This window comes from Chenopodium quinoa, unplaced genomic scaffold (assembly GCF_001683475.1).
Source record: "Chenopodium quinoa cultivar QQ74 unplaced genomic scaffold, ASM168347v1, whole genome shotgun sequence".
NCBI classification, from domain to species: domain Eukaryota; kingdom Viridiplantae; phylum Streptophyta; class Magnoliopsida; order Caryophyllales; family Amaranthaceae; genus Chenopodium; species Chenopodium quinoa.
In genome coordinates this window covers 1010897-1028009 of record NW_018745240.1, presented here as the reverse complement: position 1 = coordinate 1028009, position 17113 = coordinate 1010897, and the positions used below count along the sequence as shown (strand labels likewise).

Genomic DNA, 17113 nt, shown 5'->3' with positions numbered 1-17113 from the left:
ACTAGCTAGGGATCGCATACGCATGAGGGGTAAGCTCTGAGGTTAGGCTGAGTGGATAGACCAATTTCTTGATTAAAAAAAACTAGTCTTAAGATCCTATTTCAAGGATGATTACGTACTAGAATTAGAATTAGAAATGTTTTTTTTTTTCCCTTTAATATTAGTGAAAGTGAACATGTAGAAAGTCTCTCTGTTACAATAACCCCTGTTTGGGCCATAAATACAAAAACATCATATAAATTTTTCATGTGTCTGCCACGTTTTTAGGCATCTATGTGTTAGACATGAATATGAGTTCTAAACTATGATCGAACATAAAATTGTTTACAGAAGTACCAAAAAATTGGTTTGCCAAGTGTAAGAAATTGCTACCTATCTTCAAGTCTCTGACACATCTGTTAATTCAAAATAAAACATGTAACTAATAATCTTTGAATGTAGATTGATGATGTGAAATGAAAAATAATGAATGATTGTGAGCGCCACGTATGACACCTACACTTTTTGAGAATTTTTTTTAATATCGTATAGATATGGATATAGATATAGATATAGATAATTATAAACTAGAAAAAAAGACCTAAAAAGAAAGAAATTCTTTTTTATGGTGCATTCATAAGAAATATGGATTTTGTCATCCCTAAATACACCCTCTGTTTGGGTCAATAAATGCAAAAACAGAGTAGGAGCATATTTTTTCATGTGTCAGCCATTTGTCCATGTTCTTCTATGCATGTATATGTCAAACAAGAATATAGGTTCCAAATTATGACCAAAAATTTTACTACAGATATAACTGTTTATAGAAATACCAATAGATTGTTTGCTGAATGTAAAAATTTGTTGCATATCTCAAAGTCTACAACACATTTGTTGAAATGCCTGATTAAATCCATGCTACAAACACTCACCACACATTTCTAAGAGTACAAAACAGTTATATATAGGATCAAGTTACAATGAGAACCAATTATAAAATGAGAACTGCAAGCCAAATTCATAGGTTAAAAGTAAAGCAAAATATTATTTAAGTAAACTATTTTACTTTAAAAGTAAATACCAAATCATCCAAATCCTGTGCACAGCTTATTTTCACATTTAATGAAGAAAAACATATTAATTATTATCAAGAAGCAGCTTTAATAATAAAATTTTCAATCTCAAAGAATAAAGAATTGTTTTGGAAAAGTTTTCATTAATTTATTGTTAAAAGTAAATGAAAAGTTAGTAAAAGTAAATAAAATCAGTTAAAAAGTAAATGAAATTGCTTTGAAAGTGAATAAACTGGAAAAAAGTTTGAAAAGCTGCGTAATTACGAAAACGCATAAATGCATTAATGAGATGGGTGAATTACAGACAATTCGATGAAACATGATGGACGATCCAGATCAGATCCTAGTTTTCATTATATATTCACTTTGTTCTCACATGATCTCAATTCCTTTAATATTGCAACGAGGGAGGATCGAAATAGAAGACAAGGAATTTAAAATGAGGAGAGAGATAAAGCGAAATAAAGATAGATACTATGCGATGGGGAGAGAGATAGAGATAAAGCATGTGCATATATGGTAATTGTTGCAATATTAGGGGAACAGAGTAAGTATGGATTATGACATTCCTAACCAGAATGGTAATTTTTTTATTTTTATTTTTTTTGGGGGTTTGGTCTGTTTATAGGGAATATGGATTATGGCATTCCTAAATACATCCTTGGGTCCACAGATGCAAAATCATTACTCCCTTTGTTTTTTTTAAAGTGTTTTGCATGCACTATGCACTTAACCTATTTTAACTTATGTTTGTGAATAATTATACATAAGATATAATTTTGTGTTGTTGGTATATGTTGAAATCATCTTAATAAATACATTATTAACTTTCAATTGTTATAGTTTATACGTAATACTTATAAATAATTAAATATATATCATTGATCAACAATTTGTATTAGAATATTTTCCTAACCAGGAGAAATAGAGCACTTAAAAAACGGAAGGAGTGAGTATATGATTTTTTTACATGTACGTGTCTGTCACTATTCAGTGCATGTATGTGTCAAACATGAATATGAGTTCTAAAGTATGACTGGACATTGACTTAAAGTATAACTATAAATTGATTTGCCATGTGTAAAAGTAGCTGCCTATTTCAAATTTTCCGACACGTCAGTTTCAGTGTCTGATTAAATTCACGTTGTGTACATAATCATCGCACATTTTTAATAGCACAAAGCATACAACTAACCATACATTAGACCACTAAATTGAATCTTTCCCATCATCATTAACATAATCTTTCTTTAGATTTATAGAATCTGGTGAAGGAAGAATATAAATTTAGAAATAATTTACGATGGAAAGACAAAAAAGGTAGTACTAGTTACTAGGAAATAAAGGGGAGAAATGCTTAAAAACAAAGGAAGGTTTGGGATAGCTTTCAAATTGAAAATGACAACAGTAAAAGGGATTGATAAAAGGAAAATATAAAAAAAGTAAAGAAAAGAATGCAATATGGAGGGGAGAGGGGAAAGGTTTAGACTAATGAAGACCATCTTTTCTTTCTTTCCCTTTCATACACTCATTCAATTCAACCAATTATTACTTTATTTTTTGTCATTCTAATTTCAATTTTTTTAATAATACTATACACAATACAAGTAGGAAGGACTTTAAAGAGAATTGTCATCACTCATCAGCCTATGGAGCCCCATACGAGTCAAGCTGAATTCGAATCCAATCCATGTCTTAATTACCGGTGTCGGAACTAGCCTATAATAATAACCCTGACTTAATCCAATTCAAAATTTAATATGTATGGACATAATAATATAGCACGTCCTACATCTAAAGTAATCCGATCTAATTCGGACAAATAACTATAACTGACACTCATAACTCTTAAGATACAAACCCTGACCACAACTGATACAAAAATACAAAACATGTCCCACATCCAAAGTAATTCGATCAAATCCGGACAAATAACCATAACTGACACTCGTAACTCTTAAGATACAAACATTGACCACAACTGACTTAATTACATAGCATGTCCCACCTCCCATGTAAACTGACACTCGTAGCTCTAAAGAAACATTGACCACAACTAACAGATGTCCCACATCTAAAATAATCCGGCGTGAACATGATAATATCATAACTGACACTCATAACTCTTAAGAAACTCTGACCATAACTGATAGATGTCCCACATCCAAAATAATTTGGCGAGAACATGACAATACCACAATTGACACTCGTAAAACTTAAGAAATTGAGCACAACTGATGATGACAGATGTCCCACATCCAAAATAATCCAACGAGAACCTGACAATACCATAACTGACACTCGTAAAACTTAAGAAACCTTGAGCATAACTGATGACAAATGTCTCACATCCAAATAATCCGGCGAGAACATGACAATACCATAACAGACACTGAAAACTCTTAATTCTTAAGATACAAAATCTTGAACACCAGATTGAAGAGGTGAATACATTTATACTCATATAAATACTCCATAGAGTTTATTTAATTAATCAAACAATCCTTGTTTATGAGTGTATTTCTCTTTATTATATGAATCTAAACACGATCTATCTTTAAGAAGAAGAGGGTTCAATAATTTGATAATATTTTGATGGGCAAAAATCCGTACCCTCATTCTGACAACGACCACTGAAGGATGGGGGCACATGCCTGCTGTCATATCAGTGCGGAAGCATCAGCAACCCAACGCACGGTCACGATTTACTACGTACGGCTTTTCCTACGGTTCTGATTTCCCCTTTTTCAATAAACATGCACCCTCTCTTCTTTCTTTCTCTCTCCTCTCCATTTTTTCAAATGAAATTGTGAAATCTATTTACTTGTATTTTTTTTTATATAAATTTATAATTATTACATAAAATTAAAATTAAATACTACCAAAAATATCCTCCTCTTCTCTCTTTCTTTTCCTCCTTCTTCATACCCAATTTTCTCTCTCCTCTGCTCATACTACTGCCTGCTCAGGTCGACTTCTGGTCGGGTGGTTGCTCCATAATCTTGTTCTTGGTTCATTAATTACAAAAAAAAAAAACCCAAAAAATCTAGGAAAAACCCAGAAAAATAAAAAAAAGAGGGAGTTTTTTGGTTTCTGTTTGATGGGGTTTTAGTTTCATCATGCCTTGAAACTCGAGCTTTCATTGTATTAAGCTATTTAACAAGGAAAAAATAAATAGAATAAAATACCCTGTTTATTTAATAAGAAAAAGAGAAGAAAAAGTGTTTAGTTTTGGTGATTCTTACTAGTTTGATGAAGTGGGATTTTGGTAAAAAAAGGTTTAATTAGTGATTTTGAAGTGGGTTTTGTAAAATTTGATGTGGGTTTGGTTTAGTTTGGTGAAATGTGGGGTTTTCGACCCAAATTTGGGGGATTTATGTAGTTTTAGGGTAGTGAAATTTGAAGTGTACTAATGAAGGAATGGAATGTGGTTGTAATTAGAAGAAAAAGGGTTTTTATGGGAAGCAAGGGTTTTGAATTATTGGATATGTTGAAGTGGGAGATTATTAAGTTATTGCATATTAGTACAGATTGTTTGAGTTAGCTTTTTACCCAGATTAGTATTAAGTGGGATATGAAGCTTTCAACTTCAGGTTTGGGTCAGCAAGGTCATGAAGGTATTATCATAATCTATTCTCAATTTAATATTTGTGTTTGTAGTTTAATCTGAAATTTATGCATGTTCTTATGTAATTTTATTAGATTTTAGTGATTGTTAGATGTATTTATGCTTGCATAGAGATCTTTTTAGGGTATATAGAAAGTGTTATTATTGTTACTGTATTTGTATTGATCATGTGTTTGAATGGGACTGTGATAGGGGGTGAGAAGAAGTGTTTGAATTCAGAACTATGGCATGCTTGTGCGGGCCCTCTTGTGTGCTTACCGACTGCCGGAAGCCGTGTCGTGTACTTCCCACAGGGTCATAGTGAGCAGGTTTGGCTGCAACAAATTATGTGGGTTTTGTGTTTGAGATAATTTGTTTGCTGCTTGTAACTTCGGTTATTGAAATTTAGGTTGCTGCTACTACCAACAGAGATATTGATGGGCAGATACCGAATTACCCCAGTTTGCCTGCACAGTTGGTCTGCCAACTTCACAATGTCACAATGCATGTTTGTCCTTTACTCCTGTACTTGAATTTTATGTTTTACTCTGGTAGTGTGATTTACTAATGTCAAAGAAGAATGTATTGCCTTTGCGACGGAGCAAGAAGCTCTGAGTTGGAAAACAAGAGCTAGACTGAAGTTTTAAACGTTTGGGATTTCAGGCTGATGTCGAGACAGATGAAGTCTATGCTCAAATGACTTTACAGCCATTGAGTCCGGTAATTCTTGTATTATGATTGTTAAATTTGATTGAGTGCAATGTTGCACGATCCTTGATCATCTGTTTAGTAAAACCATTAATCACTTTATGGTTCATGTGTGCAGCAAGAGCAAAAGGACATTTATCTTCCTGCAGATTTTGGGATCCCTAGCCGGCAGCCCACCAATTACTTTTGCAAAACATTGACAGCTAGTGACACAAGTACACATGGAGGATTTTCTGTTCCTCGTCGTGCGGCTGAGAAAGTTTTTCCCCCACTGGTAACGTCTTTGGTTCCTATTATGTGCTAATTAAAAATTTTGTCCCCTTCTTTTATCTTATAAATTTTCCTTTTAAAAATTCCTGCAGGACTATTCTCAGCAGCCACCTGCTCAAGAGCTGATTGCTAGGGATCTGCATGATGTTGAGTGGAAGTTTAGGCATATTTTTCGAGGTATATGCTTCCTGCTTGTAGTTAGTCTATAACTTGTAAGTTTGATATTTTAATAATAATTATTATCATTCAATATGTAGTGATGTACAGTGGGCTTCTTGTATTATACTTTTGAACCACCCTGTTCTAAAATCAGCAGAGAACTGTTAGCCCATTTCAACTCTTTCTTTCCTAAGAAAAGGAAATTTGAGGATTTCAATCAGTACTTCCTATAACTGAACTCATTAACTATCTGTAACTGATATCTTGATAAAATTGTTGCTGTTGATCAATCAAAGGAGAGTGATGGAGGAAAGTGCTCATAGAGTCTTTCTTGTCCCTGTACTTCATCAAATAAATATTGGAAGTATAGAAACCTTTCATCATGCTTTAGTATACATGTATCTGTAAAATCAAAAAATTTTGACGCAGTTTTGTCATGCTGTCTGAAACATTAGTCATTGCTATGTTGGGCCAGACATTGTGCTCAGTTATGAATGGCGGGAAGGAAGAGTGGTGTATGAATGGTAGAACGAGTAATCATGAATTGCTATGTTGTGCCAGACATTGTGCTCAGCATATGAATGGTGGGAAGGAAGAGTGGTGTATGGGTACAAGGTTGTAGACTGATAGTAGAACCGAGTAATCATGATCTATGATGGAGCTCTAGCATAAGATCTTCGTTTGTGGAAGTTGACCTGGGGATTTCTTCCATTCCTAGGGCTACAATTATATATTGACCTGCAGAAGTTGGAAAAAGAATACTATGTATATTCTTTCCAAGAGTAGCGCTATACTTGTGGGATAAAAACTGTCAAACTTGTACCAGGGATGAAGCCAGAAAATTATTCTGGGGCCAACTTTACGAAAAGAATATGGCCATGTTTGGTAAATGACTTTTTGGTTAGCTTTTGATTTTTTTATGTGGTCAAAGAGCCAAAAAAAGTGTTTAGTAATTGGCTTTTCATTCAGCGAAAAAGATGCTTTGAGTAGCTTTTTCTGTTGGCTTTGTTGGCCCACAAATCATCTAATAAATAGCCAACAACTAACAACTAAATTTACCAAACACTTTTATAAACAACCTGCTTAAATAACTAATTTCAAAAGCCATTATAAACGGCCAAGCATTCCTGGTCAAACAAGCCAAGTGAACCCGCCAACCGCTAACAGCCATTTGCCAAACAAGGCCTACAGAAGAAACATGTTGTTCTAGGGAAAAAAAAAAGCAAATGCTGCCTAGTGAAAAATAATAAAGGTAGCTAAAAATAAATGTTGGTGTTGGTAATAACTAATAACTAATAAGATTTGATCACTAGACTCTAGACCCCTTACATTCATAAGAGGTTCCAAAAATACACTTAACACTGAAGTAAAACCCAAATTGTTATGGTAGTATTGAAAATAATCTTATACAAATAGTGACAGGGCCTCCTTAGGCCCTAAGGCAGCCCCACCCCTTCTTGTAACTGTGATATCTGTAAAGTAGATGACATTTTCCTGTAATTTTTGGTTGCTTCTGGCATAAGAAGGTTCTCTGATATACGAATAGAAAATTTATAATTATACATGTGAGTGCTTCATGTGTTAGCTATTACCAGTATGGAGTGTCTCGTACATATCCACAAATGATATTGATGCTTATCTAGCCATGTGTCACTGACTTCTGCTGAACTAAATTTGATCGTGATACATGCCTTCTAAGGACTCTTAGTTTTCAATGGAGTCTTTTTGGCTAAAGTTTTCGGATCTTAGTAAAGTATGAATTTCTTCCACAAGTTTCAACTTGTGTTTTTTATTTTATTTTATTTTATTCCTCCAACTTGTTGCGTCTGTGAAAATGAGTTCAAAGTTGGGGTCCATTTTTTAATGCAAGGGGTAATATATGCAGAATCAGTATTACGATTGGTCTAGAGCCATAATTTATTAGTTGAATTGATATAGGGTGAAATCATGTTAACAAGTATGTGTTAGGTAATTGGGTGCTGAATATCCTCCATTTTTTTAGTCGTACCATCTTAATTTTCACTTTTGTTAAAGGACAATTTTGACCATTAGTATCTTTTAAGTATATTAGTAAAATTTGTATAAAGTTGATAATTTGGAAATATATATAGAGATAAATGCAATGACCTTTTACTTTAAAGCTTTTGTTTTTATATACAAGTAAAAAGAATATGTTCAAAGTGTGGTTTGCGAATAGTGCAGAAGTCGTGGTAAATACATTGTGTATTTAGGTCCGGTCTCAAAATTATATGATCGTGTTATTTCTCAGTCAAAAATCAGGTTCTTTCTTGTGTCATTACTTAGTTTTTAGGGAGGTGATTATGCAACTCTCTCCTAATACTTAGGGTACATTGCTAAGTCTTGTTCTCCTATACAACTATTTACTTAGAAAAGTGAAATATTGTCTTGTTCTCCTATACAGCTTCAGATTCTAATTGTACATGTAAACAGTTACCTTTTTCCCCCCTCAGATTCTGCTTTTTGTTTCATTGTTACCATGCTTATCTCATGGGATCTTATGCCTTGTCCAGTATATAATGAACTCTCTATGTAGGATTTTTTATGACTATGTCATCCCATAAACATGATTATGTTAGCTTCCTTTAGTTCGCTAGTCTTGGCAATTTGTTCAACTACCATTGCAAAGCAACACAAAGCTTTGCCAGGTCTTGGAAGATCGTGATAATATTTGCTTCTACCTAGTTTGAGAAAATAGTTGAGAGACTGTTTCTGAAAGAACTTTCAATAATTTTACCTAGGCTGAGAAAATAGTTGAGAGAATGTTTCTGATAGAACATTCTGTAATTTGTTAACTTATGTTTTCCAAGATTTGAGGACAGGTCCCGTCAAAAAAAAATAAAAAAAATAAAATAAAAGATTGGAGGACAGGAATGCACATTTAGTAGGTGCTTGAATTGTATCTATGGTATCTGTTTCCATTTGGGCTTATTATAGTTATATTTCTGATGCTTAATTCATCTCATGACATACCAAAAATAAAAAGTGTGTGTTTGTGTGTGAATTTCCAGTATTCTGATACCCTGTATATCTGATTTGTATTACCTACTAGCTATATCTTTATTTAACAATTCAATCTTTATCTTATGCAGGACAGCCCAAAAGGCACCTTCTTACTACAGGGTGGAGTGTCTTTGTCAGTGCTAAAAGGCTTGTTGCTGGAGATTCTGTTCTGTTTATATGGTAATCTATTTTTTTTCTTGGAGAATTCATGGTTGAATGCCTTAGTTTTATCTGGAATTCATGAATGTACATCTGAACTTAGGAATGAGAAGAACCAACTGCTTCTGGGAATTCGCCGGGCCACTCGACCTCAAACTGTGATGCCTTCATCTGTTTTATCAAGTGACAGTATGCATATAGGACTTCTAGCAGCTGCAGCTCATGCTGCTAATACTAATAGTTGTTTTACCGTCTTCTTTAACCCAAGGTCAGTACCTTATTGAAAGTGTCTTGTTTTCCGTGTTCTTGGTTTTCCATGGTTGATTTCTTTGACTATTTGGTTTTCTTTTCCCTTCTAACTCATCGTGTTTATTGTTGTGTTCAGGGCAAGCCCATCTGAGTTCATCATACCTTTGTCGAAATATGTTAAAGCTGTGTATCACACACGTGTTTCTGTGGGGATGCGATTTCGTATGCTGTTTGAGACTGAAGAATCAAGTGTTCGGAGGTACAATACCCATAAAAATCACTGATAGCTTTTGTTCTTTCCCATGAATATAGGTGGATTGATCTATGGCTAGAATGAATACCTAGCTTATATCATCCGTGACACACCTTCCCCTGTTCTTATATAATTGACCCGTTTCATATATCTTTTCTTGTGTTTAAATCTCAACAACGGTCAAAAGAGAGTGTGTGAATAGTGGCAAAGTCAAATTGGATCATGTAAAATAGATTGGAGGAAGTATTAAGTTCCTTGAATGGTATCTTAGAATACCTCTGAATTACTGTCACCTGGGTCATGCTGACAACAATTCAACATGTTTTTTTGAAATGAATAGTCTCATTCCCTGCACTTCGTCCTTTGTATGCCTTGCACATGCTACGGCTTATCCTTTTTTTTTTTTTGGCTTATCTTTTTTTTTTTTTCCTGTTGTGATCACTTTCAGTCTCCATTCTAAAGTTCTTTGTTCCTCGTACAATACAGTAATTATGAATTGCAAACATGTCATGATGTCTTTATGGGGAAGTATTTTCCACTTCTATTCTAAAGTATTCGTGAATCTAAATTCTGTCATCTAATCCCATATGGCTACTTCGCTGACAAATTGACTCCTATCATTTCATTATATGTTTGTGTTGCTCATTATACTAATTGCTTCATCCTCATAATTTGCAGATACATGGGTACCATCACTGGTATTAGTGACTTAGATTCTGTTCGATGGCCAAATTCTCACTGGAGATCTGTGAAGGTATCATTGATATGCAGTTTTATTCATTAGTTAATTTTCTGCATCTTAACCTCCTGTTAGATTTTTACTTCCCATCCATTCATGCCCACTTCAGATACTTTTGACTGAGAAATGAGAAGAAATATAATTCTGCAAATTTTTAAAATTGCTTGTCTTGTGGAATTGATATCCTGAGTAGTTTTCTACTGATTGTTGCATTCTAATGCAGAAAAGTCTCGACATAGTAACATTTTGTTGGATAGTTAAAATGGGTTATACCTTGTTTGTTTATATTTCAGCATCACTGTAAATTTTTTTTAAATGAATTGGGTGCATATGGGTCTGGCAGACGACTAAACCTACTTATCTAGAGTTCATGCAAATCCTGAATTACAGTTGTGTTTGTCAACCTTTATCATAGCTCTAGCTGTCATAATTTTATTTGATGATTTTTTCTTTGTGCTATCACGGTGTCACCCTTTCTGTTACAGTTCTCAAAATCTACTGCCACTTTACCATACTTACTCTCAAAATTGACTTAGTTCTAAGTCAAAAGCTCAATAAAACATGGTATTACCTTTCACATACAACTTGTATTAGATTATCTTATTGTGTTTCAATTCGATGTATTTGTGCAGGTTGGTTGGGATGAATCAACTGCTGGTGAGAGACAACCACGAGTGTCATTATGGGAGATTGAGCCGTTGACAACCTTCCCCATGTATCCATCTCTTTTTCCATTAAGGCTCAAAAGACCTTGGCATGCTGGCACTTCATCATTGTCAGGTAGCAGTATTGATTTCCCTTTAACTCTTTCTTTCTAGTGTTATTTTCTCTTTTTCATTATTTGTGTGGCAACAAGAAACCTATACAAATGTAAAGCATACTACTATACTAGTAGAAGTTAGCAATGTCTGGCAGGCTGGTGGTTACAATTGAAGGGAGAAAGGAAAATGGACAGACACAATTTACGAATTCTATTGGTTTTGTTTGGTGTAAGGTAATAGTTTAAGGACATAGTAATGAATTTTGTGTATAATTCAGAAGAAAATTCCACTTGAATCTTCATGTTAATGTATCTCCATTTACAAGTATGCATATATCTTCTTTAGTTTTCATTATCATTCATGCCTACATATCTTTGAAGTATGAATGGTATTGACAATTGTAAAAGAAAAACACATGTTTTACCGGTGGAGATGCATTACCTTGGACGTTCATGTAGGACTTGGGACCTATTAAATCTTACAAAATTAGCATTCCTTAATTTATTACCCCCTCTCACACTTCCTTGATATGGAATATGGATACACCAAATTGCTTTTTAAAAACACCTATATCATTCCCCACAATACCTTTTTGGGCACAAATTGCAGATGATGCTTTCTTCATTCTTCTCTTACAACTTTATGCTTATGTCTGACCTAAATTCTAGATTTCTAGCCTTAATTTTTTGTTACCTTAGTGTCAAAAATAACAAAGGATGGAAGGACTAGGTGTATGGTATACCCACCCAACTTGACCATACCTTTTTATAAACTTCAGAGATCTGCTGGGGAAAGAAACTAAATGCAAATAATTTTTTTAAAGTGATCATTGGTTAATTAATAGGTCAAGTATTGTGTGTGTTCTTTATTGTATACTTGAAGCTAATTCTCAAGCTCATATAATGTCAAATGTAGCCTCATTGATGCAATAGCATCAAAGTTTTACTGTTCAATGTTTTCTTATCTGGCAATGTAACTGTTCAATGTTTTCTTATCTGGCAATGTAAGGTTTTGGATACAGATATCTTGATACTTTGTACTTGATATGGGCAATTGAACATTTTAAAATGAGGCATGTGGGATTGAATTAACCATTCTGAAAAGTTTATGCTACTGATCTTTCTCACACCTTTAATGGCATATAACCTACAGATATTCAGAATTCCAAACAATTTGCCTTTTGCTTCCCTTTGAATTATCTTTGGGCTCTTATCTGTTCCTCTTTAAGGGGGAATTATTTTTGCTATGGTTATGATATCAATTCCTGTTTAACGTGGGTTGTTGTCTTCATAACTATCATAGGATCTACTGACAAATGAAAAGCCTTTGGTATATATATTTACCAAAATTATCCGTTTAATTTCATCTTGCAGATAATATAGATGATGCTGCGAACAGCTTAATGTGGTTGAGAGGACAAGGTGGAGAACAAGGTCTTAATTCCATGAATTTCCAATCCCTTGGAATGTTTCCTTGGATGCAGACAAGAGTTGACAATATGCTTCCACTTGGCAATCAGAACCAGCAATATCAAGCCTTGTTGTCATCCAATTTTCAAAATTTAAGAGGTGGCGGTGATGTTCTAAATCCCCAGATGATGCAATTTCAACAGCCTATGCAATACCTTCCACAATCAACCAGTCAACTTCCCATGTTGCAACAGCAGCAACAAATGATTCATCCGTCAATTGCCCAACAGTTCATGCAAGGGCAGTCCCAAGTTTCCAAGGATAACCTTCCTCAGCGTGTTCTCCCACAGGAGTACTTCAAACATAATGAGGGACTAGCGAATCAGCAGTTATGTGGCCCTGAAGCATTTTCACTTTCGAATAATGGAATGCAAAGCAGGCAGCAACATACTATGTCATCATCGCTTGGAAAAGCAGACACTAGCACTGCAAATGCTGAGCTATCCACTCATACTCCTGTACAAAACATTATGTCTTCCACATGTACTGAAGGGATTAGTAATTTGTCTGACATGTCGAATGTAAATCATACGATGTTAAATGAACAGACTCCCCAACATCCCTTAGTATCATTGAATTCGTATACACCCGCTAATGCCTTTGGGGATGCTGTCTCACTACCACCATACCCTGGAAAAGAGGCTTCCTTGGAGACGGGAAATTGTAGCTTAGATGTGCAGAATCACAACGTATTTGGTGCTAATCTTGATTCTTCTGGGCTGGTGTTGCCGATGACAATGCCGACCACTTATCGTACTTCTTCAAATGATACAGATCTGTGTTCAATACCATCTGGTGCTTCAGGGTTTCAACTCTCAATGTACGGTTGTAATAGCAACTCCCCTGAGTTGCACAGTGAAGGGCAGGGTGACCTGTCAACCCCAACAAGAACATTTGTCAAGGTACATGCTCTGGAAATTACAAAGAATAACTGTTTTGCCATTTGTCCATGGTATCATAGAGTAATAATGGTATTTCTTGGTTTCAGGTGTATAAATCTGGATCAGTTGGGCGTTCGTTAGACATCTCCCGGTTCAGCAGTTATCATGAGCTGCGCGAGGAGCTGGGTCAGATGTTTGGAATTGAGGGAAAGCTCGATGACCCTCTGAGATCAGGCTGGCAGCTTGTATTTGTCGACAGGGAGAACGATGTGCTTCTCCTTGGAGACGATCCATGGGAGTAAGTAATCATTGTTTCCACTTCTAGATTATTAATGAACACACAAATTTTCTGTTTTCATTTATTCTAGTATTGTTGAGTCTGTTATATGTTGCATGATTTATATTAATTTTTTTTCGAGTTGTTCATTGGTCTCTGTTTACCTCTATCCACCCTCATATTTAATGATTGCTTGCCGCCCTTGTTCTGTTTTCATTTCTGTGTATTCTATTGGAAATTTTGCCCCTCAAGATATCTTTATTTTCATACTTGATCTGTTGAAGTGTTGAATTACTTTTCTTTTTTTTTTTATTTTCCATGTTCCTCCTTGTTATAGATATTTGCTTCTTTCCCTTCCTGGATTTCTGTAACAAGCTACTTATCATTTTGTCTTACAGGGCATTCGTGTACAATGTCTCTTATATTAAAATACTTTCACCCGAGGATGTTCAGAAGTTGGGGAAGCACGGGACTGAGACGTACTCATAGATTTGCCGTTAGAAAGATGCAGATTGAAGTTACAGTATAGTCCTCGCTCCATGTCTACCCTCTCCATGTCGTACTCATAGATCAAGCAAGTGAAGATAAAATCTTTTTATTAATTTACTACAGCATGTCCTGAGTATTACTAACTCAGCTTCTGGGAGGCATCATGCCGTAAAATTCTAAAAACATCAAATTAGTAGCTTTTGTTCAGATACACACTTTGTAGCTCACCTGAAGTTTATATTCTGAGCTCTCGCAGGATCTATGTAGAAACTGTTATAATTCGTAGCCATTTTGGGTGAGTAAGATTTCCTTGGCCAGGTTTGCAAACAATCGGTCATGAAATTGTTGTTATGATAGTAGAATTTGAGAATCTATTGCTATAATGTCGTTGCCTTTTTCTATGTTTCTTCCCTTAATTTCCTTTCCATGCCTCAAAATTGTTGCAAAATACAAGTTTCATTATTGCCTGCAAATTCTTTCAAGCTAAAAAGATGAATATATTCATGATAAAAACTGATACTCCAGATGACATAGAACAAGATTTTGGACATAATCCAGTAATTTAGGATTTTGAACAGGAACTTTTCGGTTTGATATCTAAAATCCTGTCCAGAATATCCAGGAAACAAGCAAATGATTACAACTAACCTGATCCAAATCTGTAATTAACTTGTGCAAAGGTTGACCAATCCATTTGATTAGTCTAATTAATAGAATTATCTCAGTCAATGTTATGAGTCAATTATGGTTTGACTTTTTTGGTTGGACCAGTGTTGAACTGTTTTCTGGTGCTGGTCTGCGTTCAACCTTTTTGAAACTATTGAATAAGATCAAAAAATCTTCGTGTTTAGAGTTATGAAGATTCCTTACTATCAATTTATTTTTATCGAACTAAATTTATTACTACTAAATTGTATACTTCCTCTGTTCTTTTTTACTTGATCTGTTTTATTTATCACGTTTGTCAATGCAAAACTTCAACGATTAATAACTTTAATTCCACATAAGTAAAAATTATCGAAATTATATATTATGATAGTATTTATTGAGAAGAATCTAACAAGGTCCCATATGAATATATTTTTACCTACATATAATTTACAAAAGACGGTCAAAGGAGTGGTGAATATTGTAAAAATCAAAGCGGGTCAAGTAAAAAAGAACGGAGGAAGTATATGATGGGCTTTCTAAAGATTTATTTTTTATAGTAGGACTTTCAAATTGTGATGGGTGTCAAAATAATTTCTTTGCCCAATGGTTACTCTTGATGACAGATCTTAAAATTCAATTGTGCTTAAAGATTGAGAAAGTATTGTTACACATAAATTTATCAAAATTATTAAACAACTAATACTCTTATCCTGTTCTAATACTGGTGTTTAAATTCTTTTGAAAACGTTGTCCATTTACTTTTCTCAAAATGTGTTTCATGATGCGATATTGCGTGTAAATTTAGTGGCTTATTTTTTATTTTTTTTTATAATTGTAATAAATTAGAAAATTTCGAAAAAAGAGAAAATAATTAGTCATGATCAAAATCTACACACATAGTAATTGAACATAGTAATAGCAGTAGATAATTTGGTTGTAAAAAGACAAGCTGACAATTTGGATTTGGGCCCCTATTATCTCACCACATATTATCCCTTTCTCTGTTCTTCTTCACCAAAATTTGAGGAGCTCCAGCTCTCAACTCCCACTTTTCTTCCAATTTTCTAAGGTAATACTCACTTTATCTCTGCCTCAATACGCCACTGCTCGGTGACAACTGGTTTAGTTGGTTGTTTCACCGATTTGGATTCTTAATAATGCTCCATAACCCCATTAGTTTCCACTTTCTTGTACTTGCTATTATTGAAGAAACTATGAAATGGGGTTATGCAACAGTGCAATGAATTTACACTGATATCCCATCCCATTTGTGCTCGGACCGTGTCATTATTTATATTCTTGTCATATGTTTTTATATGTGCTACTGCATCCATTATTATACTTCAGTTATGATTTCATGTTATCAAATGTTAATGAAGTTAAGTTACCTTTGATGATAAAAAAATGTTCTGTGGTATTTTCAGAGGGTGTAATCAAATGTTAATGAAGTTAAGTTACCTTTGATGATAACAAATGTTCTGTGGTTTTTTCAGAGGGAAGGAAGCATGAATGAACTGGTAGTTTAGAGTAGTCTGATCATCAGCCATCTTTCTATTCAATGGCGCTTACTTCATTGGTCGTAGGAGCGCATATACAATATGCTATTCCTGTATACACCTGCTGCACAATGTCCTCTCCGATTGTCAAGGTGAATCCTCCTAAACTAGTGCTCTGTATCAGCAGAAGAGTCGGAGCCATAACAGCAATGACTTCGTTATTCTTAACAACAGAAGCAATTATGAATGATAAAACTGCAAAGAGTCTTGACTTCAGGATAACAGTCCCTGACCAAACAGTTGAGGAGGCTCAGAGTGTAGTCAGAGATCATGCGCAGGCGTTATTAGATGTCAAGTTGCTTATAGACTCGGAATCTTGGAGGGACGCACAACAAGAATTACGAAAGAATTCATCATACCTTAAACAAGACTTCTACACAATTATCCAGAGCAAAGAGGGCAGCGCCAGGCCTCTTCTGAGGAGGCTCTATGCTAATTTATTCAATAATGTTACCAAGGTACAGTGTTAGCTGACTATTTGAACTATCTAAACTTATTGGGCCTGATTTTAATCTGTCCGAACTTATCATGTATGCATAATGCAGTTGGATTATGCTGCAAGAGACAAGGATGTTGCACGAGTCCAGGAATGTTACAACAACGTTGCAGCTGCTCTGAAAGACTTTTTATCTAGAATATGAAAATTATTGCTGTAATTCTACAACCCCTTTTCTTGATATGAGTAATGGCATTTTAATCCTGTAGCTATTCTCAATCTACTTGTGAAAGAGAGCAGAAGCATATAAACTAATGTCGGAGATTATGGTGGCCAAAAAAATGTTGTTCAAGTTTAACATTCCCAGCAAATTAAT

At 34.6% G+C, this 17113-nt stretch overlaps 2 protein-coding genes across 3 annotated transcripts; both read left to right on the top strand.

Moving 5' to 3' along the window:
- Positions 1 to 3915: 3915 nt before the first annotated feature.
- Positions 3916 to 14495, top strand: LOC110711152 (auxin response factor 8-like). 2 transcript variants are annotated; one of them, XM_021889534.1, is made up of 14 exons: positions 3916 to 4669; positions 4873 to 4988; positions 5069 to 5167; positions 5323 to 5379; positions 5486 to 5641; positions 5730 to 5814; positions 8907 to 8997; positions 9080 to 9244; positions 9362 to 9484; positions 10157 to 10232; positions 10850 to 10997; positions 12352 to 13349; positions 13436 to 13626; positions 14004 to 14495. In XM_021889534.1, the coding sequence occupies exons 1-14, from the start codon at positions 4627 to 4629 to the stop codon at positions 14092 to 14094; spliced, it is 2439 nt and encodes an 812-aa protein (XP_021745226.1). In that variant the 5' UTR covers positions 3916 to 4626; the 3' UTR covers positions 14095 to 14495. The 2 variants fall into 2 exon arrangements, with proteins under 2 accessions (XP_021745226.1, XP_021745224.1); XM_021889532.1 differs by having other exon boundaries at positions 10850 to 11000.
- Positions 14496 to 15699: 1204 nt separating this feature from the next.
- LOC110711173 (psbQ-like protein 3, chloroplastic) lies at positions 15700 to 17072 on the top strand. Its single transcript, XM_021889555.1, has 3 exons — positions 15700 to 15814; positions 16239 to 16759; positions 16847 to 17072. The coding sequence occupies exons 2-3, from the start codon at positions 16304 to 16306 to the stop codon at positions 16940 to 16942; spliced, it is 552 nt and encodes a 183-aa protein (XP_021745247.1). The 5' UTR covers positions 15700 to 15814; positions 16239 to 16303; the 3' UTR covers positions 16943 to 17072.
- The last annotated feature ends 41 nt before the right edge of the window (positions 17073 to 17113 follow it).